This window comes from Carassius carassius, chromosome 32 (assembly GCF_963082965.1).
Source record: "Carassius carassius chromosome 32, fCarCar2.1, whole genome shotgun sequence".
Lineage (NCBI taxonomy): Eukaryota > Metazoa > Chordata > Actinopteri > Cypriniformes > Cyprinidae > Carassius > Carassius carassius.
This window is the reverse complement of record NC_081786.1, coordinates 9,886,568-9,907,179: the sequence shown is the minus strand read 5'-3', so window position 1 is coordinate 9,907,179 and position 20,612 is coordinate 9,886,568. Positions and strand designations below refer to the sequence as shown.

The window sequence follows — 20,612 nt, the reverse complement described above, 5'->3', positions numbered from 1 at the left end:
TCAGACTTGAGTAAAATCTTAAAGAACTGATGTATTGGATTACTAAAATGAGTGTTTGGCAGAAATATTTCAAATGTTGGGAGAGTTTTCGTTTGGCTGAAAACTCATCTGTGTTCATAACCTGTCAGATAGGGATAAAGTTCCTTATTGTCATGGAGAGATGAGATTCACTTTATTTAATTCACATTACAGACAAATCCTTTTCACTCAGTACTTTTGGAGAGGCCTTGAGTGTGTTTTCAGCACATCTGTAATTTATAATCCCAAATAGTTCTGCAGTTCATATTGCCTGATTATTGCCCTATTTTTCCATCGAATGTTAAATAGTTTCACAGACTTGTGCTGACCTTTTAGTGGTGGTAAGCATTGTTTTTCAGAGGCATTCGGGCCTAAGTGTTAGTTTCCCACTACCAGATGTTTCACTTGAGCTCTACATTTTGAGTTTCATTTCATACAGACTGCTTGCTTTCAGAAGTTGCAAAAGAAAATGTTACAGGAGATTGTACAACCAGTCTGCAGTAGATGTGTCGGCGGCATGTGTGTGTAATCTCAAATTATGACACTGCACATAAACTGTCTGAGAAGATAAAAGCTCTAAATCATTTGCACAAGTGGCTGAGTACTTTAGTTTGGGCATTGACATGGTCGTGATTATATGTAGCGTGATTTATGTATCCTGTCGTAATGGGTTGATGTAACCAATTAGATTACACTGCCATGAACTACCACAAGTTTGGGTCAGTCAGTAAGATTTTTGAAAGAAGTCTCTTCTGCTCATCAAATCTGCATTTATATGTTGAAAACTACAATAAAAGAAGAATATACTGTTAAAAGTTATTACAGTTTAAAATAACTGATTTTAATTTTCATATATTTTAAAGGAGTCATATGTTGTTGAACATTATTTTATGTATTTGGTGTAATGAAATGTTTATGCGGTTTAAGTTTCAAAAAACTTTATTTTCCACATACTGTACCGTTTATGCTCTATGCCCTGCCTTCTGAGAGTGTTGATTTTTTACAAAGCTCATCAGTCTGAAAAGTTGTGATCTGATTGGCCAGCTATCCAGTGTGTTGTGATTGGCTGAATGCCTCAAGCATGTGACAGAAATGTTACGCCTCTTACCATATTGTGAAGCCATGTCCCGGAGCGACTAGACAAAAACATTAAAACCCATTACAAACGAGGCATTTGTTGCATCCAGTGGGGACATAAATACGGATTATAATTAAAAGACTTGTACTGTCTTTTTATGCATTGTGTTGCATCGTGCCACGTAAACATAAAACCATGTCTGCATTTGTGATCGCAAAACCAACAAACAACAAGTGCTTCTGTACACTGCTCAAAACTTGTTTGAATTATCAGTGACAAAGCCTTTAAATATGTAAACATACTTACAGACTGTGAGTCAGAACAGCCGGCATTGTAGTCTACTCTCTCAGGATCAGGAAACAGTCCTCCATAAAATGCGCTACACACATCTGAATTTCCAGGAGCTGTGCTATAATCAAACAACTACTCTGGACGTGTGTGGAGACGTATCTTTCAGAAACTCAAAAGCTGTGGAGTTTTTCTGACCCACATCCTAAATGGAGCACAGGAAAGGCCTGAAATCAAGACACACACACACACACACACACACACACACACACACACACTGCATTTAACATTCTGTCTGGTTTGAGGCTTGCTATTTTCATATTTTTTCCTGTGTGAGGCGAGCCTGAGAGTATGTACATGTTTTCTGTTGGATGCGTTTCAGTTGTTTTTGTGAGTATTAAAAAGAGTATCAAGAGTATTTTTTGAAGTAACATTTTTGAAGTTAACATGGAATTATAAGCAGTTATGGGCTAGTGTGTGAGTAGTAGGGGCAGGTTTAGTTCAGAGGTGTTAATCTGTTTTATGCTGTACTCATTACAGATGAATGACCACATGTGTATCCGCGCTACAGAGATACGACATCATCCAAAAATCTCACGAAACTGTTGATTCAGTTTACAGCATCTGATAGGAAAGATGTGAAGTGAGCTCTTACTGATTTCACAACTTCAGAGAGTGAACTCAGTCTTCCTCTGTCCTCACTTCACCCAAAATCAGACTTGTGTGAGCTACAGTCATGTGAATGGCAAGAAAAGACAGTGATGTGACTAATCACATTTAAAGTGTGATTGGTTGTGATTTAAAGTGTGAAGTGGTTATCTGTCTGTCTGTGTCTATCTATATCTATTGATGATTAATTTTTTATTGTTAACAAAAACAGAAATACATATTAAACTGTACAGACATGTCTCAAATTTGAGTATAACAGGTTTGCAAAAATTGCAAACATACAAAAAATATTTCTCTGTTTAATTTATTTTTTTATTTTTAACACTGTTTGTGCATGTTACCTTGAAAATGACTTGTTTATCAAAATCGGGTACAATCACTGTTTCTGCTTAAAATTAAATGGAATCAATAAATGAAAGTATTTGAATGGATTTTGTTTTTGGAACGCAGAGGTTTCAAAGATTGAAACCACTTCTCTGTCTATCACTGTTGTTTTCATCCCTCTCTCTCTCCACCACATGCCAGACACTGTTGAGAAATTGTGAGGATACCATTTCTTTTTTCCCCCCAAAAGAATCTGTAAATTTAATAATTTTAATCTAAATTCCTGCATTGCTCGATTGATTAGTCCGTGCAGTGATGTGAAGTGAAGGAGGGTTCAAATCCAAACCAAACTTTGGTGTAATGAGATGGGCACTTCTTGTAATTGTAGCTCTTCCCATCCTTGTTTGGATCTGGAAATGTAGTGAATTTCATGGAGAGATGGGTGGATGTGCTTTTTTGTGATTTTAGGTTCATTAAAAGGTTTAGATGACACGATTGTCCCATTTCCAAACCATTTATTTCCTCCCATTTTGGGGTTTGTTGTTCTGACCTCTCAATGAAATCCATATTTTAACTTTAAAGGTAAAGCAGGAGTGCAGGAGAGGGCTTGGCGCTGGTAGATGAATCGCCCTCTGTGTAGACACACATGGGAGAATGTTTCATTTTATGTGATAGAACAATCTCAACCAAACATCTGGAGACCCAGAGTCCCACCAAAGCAAACAAACTCTCAGATTTTCCTGTGAACCCGGTGTTTTCATCACACCTGATTGGGAGTCTTTGCACGTTTCCTTTTTCAGCATCACACTTTAATTACATATTTGAGTGATCTGAAGTCTGATAATGGCTGGAAAAAATATGTAGATCATTTTACTAGTTTAAACGGACCTTTTCTAGTGTCAAAGAGCAGTTTTGGCACATGCTGCTGTACATGTATAAGCCATATGCAAGCATCATATACCCTGTGTAGGATCCTGTAATTGTGTTTATTAAGATTTATGAACAAGATTTATGAACTGTTTTTGTCATCTATAACTGAGTGCATGAGCTTGCATACAGCTGCTTGTGTGTGTAATAGACAAGCATGTGCTTGACATGTGAAATGCATTTAGTTTCAGCAGGTTGTGAGAATGCTGTCTGATTCTTATACGTGTGTGTTTTGTGGTTGTCTTTAAATACATCTTGAGTATGTAAATCTGGCATTAAATCTTTAATATTGTCCCTGACAGCAATCTTAAAATGTTATTGATTCAAATATAGAGTGGCTTCTTACACTATTGCTTAAAAATCATTCGTTTAGGAAGTTAAACGTTTTAGTGAACAGAAATAATATAAGTGTCTTTTGTTAATGGTAATGTCGTCTTTATGTCTCTCTCTTTTTCTTACATAGCGGCCAGTGAGGGGAGGATAAATGGAGGAGAGGATTTTTTTCAGAAGGTAAGAATTTATTTAATTTATATAATTATTTACTTTTTGACTTTGGGCTCCGTAAGATTTCACTTTTTAAAAAAAATGTAATACTTTTATTAGAAATCATTTTATTAAAATATTCGATTTAAAAGTCACAGTGAAGACATCTATGAACTGTGTCACTGAAGACTGGAGTATAATTCAGCTTTGCCAGGAATGAATTACATTTATAAACAAATTACATTTGAAAATATGTTATAATAGAAAACAGTTATTTTAATTTATAAGAATATAGCACTTTATTGTTTTTACTTGATTTTTTTTTTATCAAATATATGCAGCCTTGGTGAGCGTAAGTGACATCTGAAACATCACATTTGGAAATCTTACTAACCCTATGATTATAAACAGTCGTTTGTGATGTCGTGATGTCCCACTTTTCCTGTATACACATTGTTTGGTGCGCCAGAACTTTAAGCTTCACTGTATTATGTTTAAATGATTAGTTAACTTGATTAGTAACTTGATTGTTGTGAGCAATTTCAGCATTAGTTTCAAAGCTGGATGGAAGTTGATCTCCCATCTCCAGCATCACACACTGTAGCTATTGAACACACAAACTATCATCCATATTCCAGTAGCATGCTGGTCTTTCCAGCGTTTTTTGTGTGTGTGTGAGAGCTTATGGTGAGGCTTCTTCAAACCCACAGTAAATCTGACCAAAGATGCTCGATGGAGGAGCCAATTCAGAAGTTTGATTGATTTGATCCAAACAATTATCCCTGCTTAGGTTTCTAATAAACAGAGATAACAAGGGCCAGTGGAATTGTCAAAATGCTCTTGGTTTGGCTCAGATGATTGTGGTTTGTGTATAGTCTATGAACAGCGCTTCTCTAGTTTCAGTATTGATATGATCACTGTTTTCTGTCCTCAATTGCACTATTGCTGTCTTTCCATGGTTGATCCAGAAGGCCTTTGTGGTTATCTTTTTTTAGTGAATGCCAGTTCTCTGGCAGTTCAAAGAGGTACATTTAGACATTTTTATGCATCTGAATATATTTTCTTGTATTCTTCTTTATTAAGAGATTAAATTACAGCAAATTTGATGATTCAACCCTTCATCTATGATATATAAACAATACAGATTCAGAGTTCTCTGTCTTAGTTGTTTGCAACTGTTTGCAGATTATTCGGTGTGTATTTGACTTATTTTGTTGACATGAAATGATAATGAAACTGGAGTAGCAACAGATCTTTTCTTCACTAAATTATCAAGACATTTTGATTAAAAAATGATGAGTTAACTTCCTGTTAACGCACAAAACCTGTTTAATATTAATGAATCCAGCAGGTCATTAATCCTTAGTAATCCTTAGTGTGTTTTATAGTTCTTATTAGTAGGAATCATATCATTATTATCTTATCAGTATCAGGTTTTTGCCCAATATTTATATATATAAAATAGATAAGGAATTAATATAATTTTCATTTCATGCCAACATTAAGAGAGCAAGAAATGGACTTTCTGTGTCTCATCTACTTTTGCCTAAATGCTTTTTTGTTTTCATTGTAATTTTGTACTATTTTGTTCTGTCTGACACGGTCCATGTTTTAATCTTTTGAGAATCACCCACTAGTAAAGATAAATGGAGAGAAAGACAAATGTCTGATGTTTTTTGATAGTGGTGACATGGGAGGCAGGGAGTAGAGAGCCATCATTTCAGTGATTTAAACCTTTTGTTGAGTTTTCCTTCCCTGCAGTGAAAGGGATGGAATTATGCCTGTTGCTCATTCTTGCTTTTCAGCCATTCTTTTTGTCTCCGTTTCCATATCTTTATCATTATTATTATCTTGAACATCACCGCAGCGGTAGTCTCTTCCAATTCCTTCAATGTTGTTTTACCATTGTTTCACAACATTTTCTTAAAAGTCACTCCAAAAAATTAAAAAATAAACTGACAAGAAAAACATTATACTGCAGCCATAGTTACAGTTTCTGTATATTGTAAAAACTAATTTATGCCTTTGATGGAAAAGCTGAATTAACAGCAGCCATTAAACCACAGTGTTACATGATATTTCAGAAAACATTATAATATGCTGATTTGCTGCTTATTTCTCATTTTTATCAATGTTGAAAATAGTTGTGCTGCTTAAATTTTTTGTGGAAACGGTTTTAAATGTCTTCACTCACTTTTGATCAATTTGAGTAAATGATGAAAATTTTCATTTTTGGGTGGTGCATCCCTTCCTATTGTCCCATATTATGGAGCAGTTAATATATTACAGACAGAGTTTATAATGGATTTATTAAAAACATTTTTTTACAGTGTATTGCACACACCTGTGCAGTTCAGCCTCCAGTCAAAGTGAATGCTTTCCCAGCCCTTTCTCCTTCCCTTGTTCTGTTTCCCTCCTTTTTCTCCTCCTCGCACCTCTTTTCTTTGCTCGTTCTTCTGAGTGCTCCTCAGCTGAATCAACAAAGGAAACAGGAAGCAGATCTCTATACACACACTCTTGCACATCCACTCTCTCTTGCACATCATTTGTCATATATAAACACTCTGTTCTCCATCACGGTGCCCATTTTTAATGACTTAATGAAGATCACAGTTTGTGTGACTCCGGTACTTTGAAGTCACTGCCTTTTTAAAACTTTCTCTCCTTTTAACAGTGAGTGTATACAGTCCTGTGACAGGATGCCATTGGGTGTGGGTGAAAAGGAAAGTACATTTTCAAATGTATAGTTAACCCAGTTTTTTTTAATCGTCTGACCCATTTGAGAGGTATGTGCTGGTCCGTCACAAAAATAAACCACAAACCTCAAAACTGCTGTGTGGTCTGTCAGAAATCTCCCTCATCTGCAGATGGGAGCCAAAGAAAGCAGTCAAGAGAGAAAGTGAGAGCAGGCCGGGAATAAAGACCTATAGAACGCACAGCAGCGTGGCAGCACAATGCAAACACACAGAATGGAAATGGGAACTGGCGCTCTGCCTGGACAAACTGTTCACCTTTTCATCCCATCTGAAATGTTCGGGTTTCCTTCAGGCATGTTTGATTGTGACTTTGCTTGGTTCAAGGGCATCAGTGTAGAGTGCTCTGAGGTTAACACGTCTTAACAGAAACACCATATTTAAACGTAACTGAAAAGAATGTAGCAAATATTACAGAATGACTTTTCCCATTGCTGCAATAATAAAGTTACTTTGTGTTTAGCTTACAAGTGTCTTGTTTCTAGTGTGTGCAAGTGACTGATGTTTTGTGCAATAGATAGCAATACAGAGGATTTAAAAATAAGGATTTTTTGTTAAAGAAAATCTTGTTTTGCCATCACAGGAATAAATTACATTTAAAAATATATTAGAATATAAAAAAAATATTTTAATTTGTTATAATTATAACATTCTAGTTTTTACTGTATTTTTGATCAAATAAATTCGGCCTTGATGAGCATAAGACACTTTTTTTTCAAACACAAACACACACCCACACACACACACACACACACACACAAGCACATATATATACAGGTGCATCAAAAAAAAAAGCATATGAAAAAAAGTTTTGTAACTTATTTCAAAAAGTTAAACTTTTATATTCTAGATTCATTCCTTTTTTTGATGTTTGGAGCTTATAGCTCGTGAAAGTAAAAAAAAATAAAAATAAAATAAAAAAGAACAGAAGTGATCAGCCTGTGGCACTGCTGAGGCACTATTGAGCCTTCAGGTTGTCTGTATTGTTGGATTCACTGTTTCTTATCTTTCTCTTGAAAATAGCTAATAGATTCCATTTGGGCTTCAGGTCAGGCATGTTGGCTGGCCAGTCAAGCACAGTAATATCATGGTCATCAAACCACTTGGAAGTGGTTTTGGCACTGTGGGCAGGTGCTAAAGTCCTGCTGGAAAAGGAAATCGGCATCTCCATAAAGCTTGTCAGCAGATGAACTTCACACTGGACTTCAAGCAGCTTAGATTTTGTGCCTCTCCAGTCTGGCTGCAGACCTTGATTTCCAAATGAAATGCAAAATTAACTTTTATCTGAAAAGAGAAATTTGGAACACTGAGCAGCAGTCCAGTTCTTTTTCTCCTTAGCCCAGTTAAGATGCTTCTGACAATGTTTTTGTTCTAGAAGTGGCTTGGTAGCTTTTTTCCTCAAGACATCTGAGTGTGGTGACAACTGTCTCCAGCTTCAGTCCACTCCTTGTGAAGCTCTCCCAAGTGTTTGAATTGGCTTTGCTAGACAGTATTCTCAAGCTTGCGGTCATCCCTGTTGCTTGTGCACCTTTTCCTATCCTATTTTATCCTTCCAGTCAACTTTGCACTTAATATGCTTTGAAACAGCACTCTGTGAACAGCCAATGCTTTCAGTAATGACCTTTTGTGACTTCTTCACCTCTTTGTGGAGGGTGTCATTGATTTGTCTTCTGGACTATTGCCAAAACTGCAGTCTTTCCCATTAAACAATATATGAAAGTTACACTTTTTGACATGTTAAAAAAATAAATAAACTTTTTAAATATATATATATATATATATATATATATATATATGTGTGTATATATATATATATATATATATTTTTTTTTTTTTTTTTTTGTTAATGCAGTTTTGCTTGTTACCTGTTGTGACACTGGTGGCATTCAAATCAGCAGAATGGTACAGTACATGCAAAAAAATCGTATTGAAAATACTTATGTTTTCAATACATAAAAGCACATGAAACAGTTCAGTAAACATATAATGTTTTTTTTTTGTCAAATATGCAGAATGATTTGAGAACGAAGCATGAATTTTGGACATTTTGGGAAGTTTTCCTTTTTTTTAAGATTGTAAAGTTTTGCTTGTTATAATATGGAAGGAAACTTGATTTAGGCTCACTGTAGAAAGGGTGTGTAGATTGTTGTAGCCTTGCTAAACTTGTAACTCACAGGATGCGTCACAGCCGTGTGTATGATTTACAGACTTAAGAAGATCTGGGGGGATTAATAAACATGTTCCCTTAAGTAAAAAAAAAAGTTCTATTTTGATTTATGTCCTTTGGGGTGTCAAAACTAAATAAAAATTGAAGCCCGCTGTTGAACCACAGATCCAAGACTAATGTAACCTGAAAATTTAGTTGAGCATGCGGGGCTGAATGTTTCTGGTTTATGATCAAACACGTGCAGCCTGGGCTGTAAACAAGCAATAAGTGAAATACTGAAGTATTTACACTGCATGACCATAACTGTCATGATCACTCACTGCTGCCCGTCCTATCCAAGCTTCTCTGAAGAGATGACACTAAATTACTACTTTTTATATTCAGTCAATCTGTCAGAGACCAGCAGGCGCAAATCGGTGTCATGTTTAACTAAAATAAATGTAATTCTAGTTACTATTAGCCCAGAGGCTGAAATTCTCCTAAAGGTCATATGGGAAAACTTTTTTTTAAATTTTTTTATTTCATGCATGTTTCATGCTCTGAAGTTTTTTTTCCTAAAAGAAATTGGGTTTGTTGCCAAAACTTCTCATGAGAACTGCTGTACAGTAAAGCCTCGCTGACCATGAAAGCCAAGAGGTTTTTATAAGCAAGAAGATATAAAGTGCGCCACAAAACGGGAACAGAAATCTGTTTTCTATAGAGACAAAGGAGTGTGTTGCCAAAGTTGTGGTTTGCGCTAAAAAATGAATTTACATGAAAGACAAAACCACTAAAAATAGTGAAGCACTCTGCCTTCTTCCAGAGGAGGATTGAGCTCCAGGCAAAATCACGGCAGAGTTTTTATAAACATTGAACCTGTGTATTCATGTAGCTGCAAATTACCATAAGTTTCTCTTTTGTGTATTTTATATGCACACAAAACGCATTACCATTCTTGTTTTCTCTCTCTTTTCCTTCACATATGCTACTGGTTAGCATACTAGGCCTGTCAAAGACTCTGTGCCAACTGGCTGTTACAAGTTTCACAGATTTTGAGCCAGCTGTGTGTATATGTGTGTGAGAACGAGAAAGTGGGGCATGTTTTAGCCAGAGAGATGATTGTAAGACTTCTACTGAAACAGCCTGAACATTTCTGTGAATGAGAATATTTTAGCATAAGTGAAATATGAGTTCTTGTGTGTTTGTGTTTTGAGAACCAAATCGACCAAACATGGATTTGATAATATTAGTATAGCAGGCTTATGTGTTTTTGAATTCATACTTGGATTAACATGCATTTGCATCCACTTATGCCAGTGGTTTTTGTGTTTAAGGTCATGGATGAAACCAACACTCAGATCGCCTGGCCGTCCAAACTGAAGATTGGAGCAAAGTCCAAAAAAGGTATACGCAACACACAGACAGACTGTAGTCAAAGCAGAAGTCACTGTAGTAGTGTACTATGCAAACCTACAATCTGCTCACAAGCGGTTGCCTCTGATGGAGAATTTAGTTGAGTCTAGTATCTTGCTGTCTTTCTAAGTTTGTCTTTGTGTGTCTTGCAGTTTTAAAAAGGTAGTTCACCTAAAGATGAAAATTCTGTCATTTACTCACCTTCATGTTGTTCCTAAACCTGTATGACTTTCTTTTATATGTGGAACACATATATATTGACAAATATGGCTTTTCTAATATGGACAAAAACTTTTTCAAAAATAATTGTAGTTGTATGTTCCACAGAAGAAAGAATTTCATACAAGTTTGAAAGACATGAGGAAGAGTAAATTATGGCAACAAAACATTTTTTTTGTGATCTTTTCCTTTAAGAATTTATGTATGTTTACATAATATATGTGTGTGTACTGTATTTTTTTATGTATATATATATATATATATATATATATATATATATATAGAGAGAGAGAGAGAGAGAGAGAGAGAGAGAGAGATAAACATACATGCACACAAAAATCCAGCTTTGACATCAAAATAAATGAAAATATATTAAAATAGAAAACATATTTCAGTTTGAAATATTTCTGATCACATTTTTACTGTATTTCTGATCAAATAAATGCAGCCTTGGTGAGCCTAAGAGACTTTTTTCAAAAACATAAAAACATTTTCAGATCCAAATGTTTTAATGGTGGTGTATATAAAATGGAAATGTTAATTATCATCTGATTTCATAGAGGAGATTAGGTGGAGCAAGTTTCTGTGGCAGTAGTTCATACCAAAATGTTGGCTTTCAAAAGCCATAGAACATAATCAGGCCCTTAAGACTTTTTCCTAATTGATTTATGTGAGAGGATCTGGCAACACTAAACACAACTGAATCTAGTGTGGGTGAAGAGTGACATGAAACTGGATGGATTAGTAAGCTCAAAAGAAGTTAGTGTTCTTTGCTACCTTTAATGTTCCTTGTGAGTTTAAAAGACAGAGGCCAGATTGCTGTAAATCTTATAAGTCTCATTCAAAAGATGACAGGCTCTTAATTTGTACTTTTCCATGCAATTGATGATGAATGTAGCCTACATATGAATGTTCTTTTGAGGCTAATATTTCATGAACCTGTTTTTGTGCTTCTCTGTATAACTGTAGATGTTTGCACAGATTTTTGTGTATGTGGCTCATTGCCACGTGACTGAAAGATTCAAAAGAGTGTGTTTTTGGAGGTTCTGATCTCCTTACACTCTATTTAAAACTCCTAAAGAAATTAATCATAATAATAATCCTGCTTAAAATCACATAACCCCATAACATGAAGACAGTTCTATCAGTAGACTGCTGATTTAGTTCACAGGGTGCAGGTCACCCAGCCAAATCACTCATCTAAATTGATCGTGGCTTACTAGTTTTCAGCATTTCTAGGGCCCTATGATTTCCACGCTGTGGAAAACGTGGACGGAATCGAGGTGATTTCAGTGTCTGCTGTCTCACTAAATGCGGATGTACACGTGAATAACATCTCCAGAACTGAGAGTCACTTCATTAGCATTTGACCATTAGATTTGAGTAAAACTAGCGTCATATCACATACACAGAACAGGAAAGGTATTCACGGCAACCCGTCAAAATAAAAGTCTGGTTTGATTGAAGACACTGTGCCTTCTACTATTTGTCAGTAGAATGTACATAGCCTACTACTTCTACTACTACTAAAATGAAATAAACATTATTTTTTAAGGAATAATCACAAAACACTTCTTCTATGTTTTATATTTAATAGTTAATCCCCATTGTTTGCTCAAAAATAAAGTTTGCTTAATTTTCAATAATTAAAAGATAAATAAAAATAATGATTTATGCCTTAATTTGATAGCCAGAAAAATTCAATACACAACAGAATTTCTGAGGGGAAAAGAGGCTAATTTAAGGAAAAAATGAATAAATTGTTGTTTTATGTATTTAAATAATTAGACATGCTAAAACACAAAATTTGGTAACAAATAAATATGATTACAAAATAAAACAATAAAAAAAAATACATTTTTGTTAAACTTTTAATAAATTGATGTAAAAAAATGTATAAATGTCATGACTTTAATTAATTAGACATGCTTTTTGATTAATAAAATTAAATGTAACTATATTAAAAAGGATTCGAGAAAAATTTAAATGGAAGAAAACAAAATCCAGAAAAGTTGGAACATTGGAAACAAAAAAATTTGGGGAAAAAAATAAAATGGATTTCATAGGGCCCTACATTTCTAAAATGATAGCTGGTAACTGCGATTCTTCGTTTTGGTCTGATGCTACATTCATGCCGCTAGACTTGTGCTGGTATTCGGTAATGCGATATATCACGGTAATGAATATGCCCGATATTGTTATCGTGGGTACTTCTAAATACCGCAAATAATTATATGACAAATTATTCAGAATTAGGAATGCATTTTAAGAATACTATTCCCATCAACTGGTCAAAATGCACAACACTGCTGTATGCTGCTTGAAAGACTCTGTGCGCTCTGATGTAAACAAGCACTTAAGAGAAGCACATGGAGGAACACGTGAGGGACGCGCTGAATGAAAGCACATTCACTCTCTGACAGCCGATGGCGCTAAACTGCAGAAAATGTCCTTAACCTGGAAACCCCTTAAATAAACCAGCTGGAATACTTTCTGAAACATATTTAAATAATTTAAAATAGCCATTTAGATGTGTGTATTCGCTATGATGTTCATCACAGTGTCAAATACTTAAGTATTAAGACTTAATAATAGGTTATTTTAATCTGGACTACAACTTGCCATAGATTATAGTTTGAAAATGTTTAGATTTTTTTATTATTAATTCACACTTTACATCAGGGATTCATTTTTAACATTAGTTAATTTGGTTAACATAAACTGCCAATGACAAATTCTTCTGAACATTCATTAATCTTAGGTATTCCAATATTTAGTAACACGTTGTTAAAATGTAAAGTTGCAACTGTATTATTCAGTGAACTAACATGAACTATGACTTGTATTTTTTTTTTTTAACAAAGATTGATAACTTCTGTAGGAAATGTAGCTATTGTGAATTTTAATGGTTAACTAATGAGATTGTATGTCAATGTCAATGTCAATTTTATTTATATAGCACCATTTATCCCAACCGAGGTTGTCCAATGTGCTGCACATATTGTAATAGACAATTGCACAAAACAAATAAGCAATAAAAACATCATAATAAAACAAACATTTCAATACCACTTCCTCACTTAGAATATGCTTGTAAAGTGATACCTATGGGTCTTTATAGTTCTTTTGCACTGTAATCTGTGCAAAACTTTTAACTATATATTTTTCTTTATTCTTCTTTATTTAATTTAAATGTTCAGTTATTTTTGTTATTAGAAAAAAGTTATATAACCTATTATATTATATTATATTATATTATACTATATTTTGAGCACTTTTTTAAACGAAATTCCAATACCGTGATAATACCGTTTACCGTGATAAAAGCATGAGCAATTAATCGCAACAGGAAAATTTGATACCGGCATATCCCTACATGCCGCTGCAATATTGTATAGTGCAACAAACAAATAAACAAAACTACTGAGTGCATGCCTTGTACTTGCTAATATCAGTTAATACAGAAAATTTGTTGTAAATTTTTTCTGTACATATCATTCTGTTTTTTCTTTAAATGTACATATCATTCTGTTTTTTCTTTCTGACCTTAAAGTACCATGTCTCTCAACAGTCATTAACCACAGTTTATTCAGAATCAGTCAACCTTTTCCCTCTCATATATTCTTCTAAATGATAAGCCTAAGATCTCTCTTTTCTTAGTTTCTTGTGTTTTTTTCATGCTTTCTGTATCTTCTTTAAAGTCCCCTGATCATCATGTCGTAAATAATGGTCAGTGTCTGTGACATATATTTTACTCTCCCTGGTCTCAAACGGTTTTCTCATTTTCTCTCTATTTTTTCCTTCTTTCTTTTTTCAGCCTCTGTAACAGATGTTATCAATCTGAGAGATGTCTGTTCCACTCTGTCCTGAGTCAATAAAGCACTTTTAAATGAGGCTGTCTGTCGGACAAAAAAAAAAAAAAGTCACTCTCAACTGGAGTGTAGAAAGGCCAGACAGTTTGGTTGAGAACAGAAATAAATGACTTGATTGAAACCACGTACAAGATTCCAACATTCAAAAAGTTTCATCAGCAAAAAGCAAAAAATAAAATTCTATATGTGTGTGTATTTTATATGCATATACCAACTCAGTCTCCTCTACATGTTGAGCACTTGAAATTAAAGACAGACATTGGCATTGATATCATAACCTCATATAGGCATGCATGAACTATTACATTCCTCACAGACATGCATAGACATTCTCCATTCATAAACATGCTGGCCACACATGCAACCCCACACACACACATGTTGCAGTTGATGACTTCCACATGGCAGGAAGAGGGTAGTGTTGTGGGCTGGACAAGGAGAACCCTACTGGTGTTACAATGTAACAATGTACTTTGTGTGTGTGTGTGTGTGACTAAGACAGTGATCCTTCCTGTTTGATTTCCCCTCTGCTCCTCTAGGCCCAATCCTGAAGTTCGTGGGAGTGTTTTAGGGAGAGTGAGACAGTCAGAGAATATGTGTAGAGGGAAACAGAATTCCAAGAAGTTACACTACACAAGCTATTTTTAGAGAGTAGCAGTAAAGCAACTATCTTTCTAATGATGTATGTAAGGGGGTTGTGTCTCTGTGTTGAACTGACAGAGAAAAGTGTTAACTCTTGAAACCAGTGGTGTTAAAACTGCAGTTGTAGTAATATTCATCAAACTGAATGTAAGCATCTTTAGCAATGTATGACTTTGTTCTCTTGTCCTGCACTCATCTGCTCTCTTCCTCTCCTTCTCACAGATCCACATATTAAGGTCAGCGGAAAAAGGGAAGATGTGCGAGAGGCAAAAGAGAAAATAATGTCCGTTCTTGACACAAAGGTGACTTTCATGGAAAAGTCTGGTCTGTATGGGTTTGCTACAAAAACCTGCTCATCTAAACCAGTATATTTTTTTTCAGAAAAAAAATCTAAACCTCTTTAAAAGCTGAATTGCATAAGAATTTGGGAGTGAATGCTTAATTTTCTTACCCCACCGAGATTTTTTTTTCTTGTTTTAAGCATAAATATTTCTTGTTTTAAGAATAAAACTGGTAAAATGTCTGGAAAATATGCTATGAAATGTGATACAGCCAATCAGTGCAATATATGTTAAATGTACAGTTATGTAGAGAGAAATGTTTGGCCAGTAAGATTTAACTATAGGCAGAAGTAGCTGTAGAAACAGAAAATACACATTTATATGTAAGATATTCTATCTTAAGTCCTTGAAAAACCAGCCAAAGTTTTTTGAAGAAATCTCTTCTGCTTACCAAGTCTGCATTTATTTGATTCAAAGAACAGAAAAAACAGTAACATTTCTAAATATTTGTACTATTTAAAATAACCGTTTTTTATTTGAAAATATTTTAAAGTGGTCATATGATGCTTTTTTTAAAGATCATTATTTTGTGTATTTAGTGTAACAGAATATGTTGACATGCCTTAATGTTCAAAAAACCCATTTTTCAAAAACTGTACATTGTTGTAGGTCATCTATGCCCCGCCTCTCTCAAACACATCATATTCTACAAAGTCCCTCCTTCTGACAAACGCAATCTGCTCTGATTTGGCCAGCAGACCCAGTGAATTGTGATTGGCCGAACACCACAAGCACATCGGAAATGTAATGCCCCTTTCCATAATCACCTGCTTCAACTTTCAAAATAAATGTAAAGACAGTTAATAATGTCCTTAGTTTTACCATCAGTTCAAGCCCAAAAGAGGAACAGTCGCGTATGTGTTTGCAGTACACAAGCCACGGTTAAGACAGCTGACTCCACTGTGTGACACTGTCTCTCTCTCTCTCTCTCTCTCTCTCTCTCTCTCTCTCACACACACACACACACACACACACACACACACGCAACGCGCAGATACTATTGGCAAAACTCTGCATTTAAACATTCAATAGCAAATACTTAAACTAATAACAAAACATACTTACAGTAGCTGATTCAGAAGTGCCAGATGTTTGTAGCAAAGTCAGAATTACCTCCTCTCCTAGGTTTACGAAACGGTCGCTCATAAAATGCGTTGCTGTTCTGTTGTAAGTAATCTTAATTATTCCTAAATGCATCTACTTTCGGAGGCCAAATAAAGTGCTTTTGCTTTCACCTAGATACACACAGCATCTCCCTGACATGGCTGCTTCAACACTAACTGCGGTTACTGAAACCATGGCTTCTTTCTTTGCGTCAACATTTGGGCGGCATTACGCCAATTATTTCCACATAGTGACATAGACATGTGTTGCGTGTTTGAATGAGCCGTTTTAGGGGGCGTGGCAGAGTCTTAACTTTGATAAAGAATATCTCTTTGGATTTGAGACTTTAGTCTTTGCAACTTTAAAGATTCATTATGCACCAAGAGCTTGTAACACTCTAAAGAGAAAGGATAAATTGAAATCATATGACCCCTTTAAAATGTTATTTATTCCTGTGACTTTAAAGTTGTATTTTTAGCATCATTACTCCAGTCACAGGATCCTTAAGAAATCATTCTAATATTCTGATTTACTGCTATTTTAAACATTTATTAAAACAGCAGAGTATAAATTTTCAGGTTTCTTTGATGAATAGGAAATAATTTATCTGAAATATAAATCTTTTGTAACACTGTAAATGTCTTTATCATTTTGATCAATGTAAAGCATCCTTGCTAAAAAAAAAAAAAAAGTATTAATTTATTTTTACAAAAATATTTCTGACCTCAAACTTTTAAGTGTTAGTATCTCTGAATGCAGTCTGCTTAGAGTTTGGAGCAGGATTGAAGGATTTGAATTCAGCTCTAATAGATTTCCATGAATTGCTCTGTTGTTCTTCTAAATTGTGACCTTTGACACCTAGAGTAATCGTGTGACCCTGAAGATGGACGTATCACATACAGAGCACTCGCATGTTATTGGGAAAGGAGGGAATAACATCAAACGAGTGATGGAAGAGACGGGCTGTCACATACACTTTCCTGACTCCAATAGGCACAGCCAGGGCGAGAAGAGCAACCAGGTACAGACACACACACACTTTTTATCATATCGGTTTTCTAGTTATTTTAGTTAAAGTTCCCCCTAAAAATTGGTTCTTGTATGTATTGTGACCAGTCGTGATGCACAGAAAAGTAAAAGGAAATATAGTGCACAAGTCATAACATTTTATAGCACTTTTTGGTGTTATAACATGCAGAAGTCATGGCTTTTATGTTCTACGGATGAAAGAAATGTACGTTTTAAAAGATATGAGAGTGAATACATGACAGAATTTAAAATTTTGTGTGAATTATCCTTGCTATGGGAATATGTTTAATTTTTTGTGGAAATTTTGCAAAAAGCACAGTAAATCTCTTCCATTCACTATCCGGCAGTGGCTGAACTATAGCTGAATCATTTTATTGGCTGAGGGACATGAAGCAGTTTGTATTGGCTGGAGGATGAGAACGGTTTGGAGTATGATGGATCTGATTGGCTGTTGGACGGCTCTCAGGTTTAAATAGACTGCTGAGTGGTCTGACGAGGCGTGCAGACAGTTTGGATTGTTAGTAGCGTATACAAGCGCACGCATGGACAAACATGACTTCAGAGCCAAACCAGATGGACTCCCTGAACTGGGCGAATCACCTGGTTCCAAACCAGGAATAATTCTCGCAGGGCGTGATTAAATGTGTATTTGTCGGGATGAAATGATGGAAATGATGGAAACAAAAAGAAAACTAGCTGGACTTTAATTAAGGTTTTTTGACTGGCGCACTGCCACACACATACTCCCATTTAATGTCATAAATCAGGTTTCTGGACGTTACACTGTGTCTTATTTAAGCTTAACAAAAATTCTTACAGGATGAGAGAAAAGAAAAAACATCTGCACATGTTATGAAGAAAGATCGTGAAGTACAATCATTTCTTTGTTTCTGTATTTTTCTCTCAGGTGTCAATAGCAGGGCAGCCGACTGGCGTAGAAGCAGCGAGAGTTAAAATACGGGTGAGAATTTCTTTACCTGTGCTTTACAAGCATTCTTTCTTCTTTTTCTGAGTGTGTATAAGCGTGTAGGCTATTTTAGAAAGGAGCACTTAAAAGATGGAAAAGAGGAATTAGGAAGAAGCAGTAAATGATGAATAATTAATTTTCTTATTGTGCGAATAATATGTAATCACGTAATCAATGTAAAAGTAACTGTAGTCTGATCACGAGTATTTTAAAATGAATAAAATTACAAGTACTTAATTTTTGGAATCTTGTTACATAATCCAGATTACATGTAATGTAACTTTTTCTACCAACTAGTAATAGATGTAAAACCTGAAGAGAAATTCTGTTAAATTTTACAGAGAATTTTCCCTTAAACCTTCTTTTGAACAATATAAAGGCAAAAGATACACTTTAAAAAATACTGAAATATTTTCACAAACCTACAGTATATAAATATATTAGGCTATTTAATTAAACATAGCCTAAAGCCTAAAATGTACTGTTTTTCCTGTCTAATTTTGTTCTAGCGCCCCCTTGTGGTTCAGTCAATCAAGGAGCCAATCAAAGATTAGGAGCTTTATGTGCTGCATCCTAGTGGTTGAAATGTCATCATCATTTGTTCGAAGTGTTGTTTTTCCTCAAAAGCATCATTCTCCCTCATCCTCGCTGTAGGAGCTGTTGCCGTTGATGCTGATGTTTGAATGCAGTGGTTTGGTGCAGCATGTGGACTGTAGCTCTCCTGTAGTTCAGCATATCTCCCACACTTACAACGTCTCCATCTCCTTCAAACCTCCCTCCCGTCTCTATGGCAACACTGCCATCGTCCGTGGCAACCAGAACAATACCAGTGGCATTAAGGTGAGGCATGAAGTGATAGATTTATAAATGAATACTGCTGTTGAAAGAGCTGGATTGTTGTTTTTATTAGCATTATTTTAGCATTTTATTCAATCTATTTTATTATCATTTGTATTAATGTAATATTATACATGATTATGCTTGCATTATTTAAGCAGTGAACTATATACTATTACATAATAAAAGCTTATTTAATTTTACAATTAAGTTTACATTTAAATGATTACTTTTTTATTATTAAGTCTGTTTTATATTTTATAATTTATTTCATATCTGAATTTTAAGCAGCCATTACTCCAGTCTTCAGTGTCACATGATGCTTCAGAAATCATTCTAACATGATGATTTGCTGTTCAAGGAACATTATTATTATTATCAGTGTTGAAAACAGTTGTTTTTGTGGATACATATTTTTTAAGTATTCTTCGATGAATGAAAATTTCAAAAGAATAACATAATACATAATTAACAATACTTTATATCATTTAATGACAATTTAAAAGTCTTTGCTGTCACTTTTCTTTCTGACACCAAACTTTGCAAAGGGTAGTGTGTAAACCATTTCAGGTGAAATGATAAATTATAAATGCTTGGTAAAAAAAAGTTTCCAAGACATTTTAATATGATGAAAAAAAAATGGTAAAATCTGAGTTTTTTCAATTAACAGTAATCTCCAAAGTGCATGTATTTGACCTGAAAACAATCAAAACCTCCTTCTAAAGTTGCATTCATTAGCAGATATGAAATGAGTGGAGCTCCTGAGTAGCAGAAGTACCGAAACTAGGTCATTTCATGAAATGGAGAGATTTAGTTTTCGTATAGAGCTGCCAGAAATTAAACCAAAAACAGCAGCCTTCACCACATAATGTAAGACGTTACAGGAGATGGGTGATGGTTTTATTAATGTGTGCATGTGGAAGCTCACATGCTGGCGTCCCTGTGTGTGTGTTTGTGCAACTGCAGATCTATATCAAGTGTGTGCGAACATATTTGTGTGTATTTCAGCGCGGTACAGCTTTGTTATTGGAGCACCTCGCTGGGTCTTTGGCCAGCTCAGTGCTGGTCAGCACACAACTGGACATCGCACCTCAGCACCACAACTTCCTTCTGGGCCGCAATGGAGCCAACATCAAGAACATCTCCCAGCGCACTGGAGCCCAAATACACTTCCCCGAGCTCAACACTCACAACACACACACAAGTCGCTCAGCCGTCTACATACAGGGCAGCATTGATGCTGTATGTGTGGCTAGACAGCAGCTAATGGTATGTATGGTAACAGTGTGTCTGTATTTTCCTATTCAGGCTTATGCTCTTTAATTTACTATCTCTCTCCATGTTTGTGGCCAATCTGTAAAACAGAACACGTTTTGTTTAAAGAGATGAAACTGAGAGAGATGTTTGGATGAGAGTCTCTGTAAGTACTGACAGATGATGAGACTCAAGCTGGGCTGGCTGGAGACCTTGAGGCTTTAGCAACGTGCCCGACCAGAGGGATT

At 35.2% G+C, this 20,612-nt stretch overlaps 1 protein-coding gene across 3 annotated transcripts in view; it reads left to right on the top strand.

Moving 5' to 3' along the window:
- Positions 1-20,612, top strand: part of bicc1a (BicC family RNA binding protein 1a) — a 39,027-nt gene that overhangs the window by 4,836 nt on the left and 13,579 nt on the right. For all 3 annotated transcript variants that reach the window (XM_059520178.1, XM_059520177.1, XM_059520179.1), the window contains 7 exons: positions 3,768-3,814; positions 10,021-10,090; positions 15,055-15,134; positions 17,140-17,298; positions 18,214-18,267; positions 18,928-19,113; positions 20,119-20,379. In XM_059520178.1, coding sequence (XP_059376161.1) covers positions 3,768-3,814; positions 10,021-10,090; positions 15,055-15,134; positions 17,140-17,298; positions 18,214-18,267; positions 18,928-19,113; positions 20,119-20,379 — 857 coding nt within the window. The remainder of the gene's footprint in view (positions 1-3,767; positions 3,815-10,020; positions 10,091-15,054; positions 15,135-17,139; positions 17,299-18,213; positions 18,268-18,927; positions 19,114-20,118; positions 20,380-20,612) is intronic.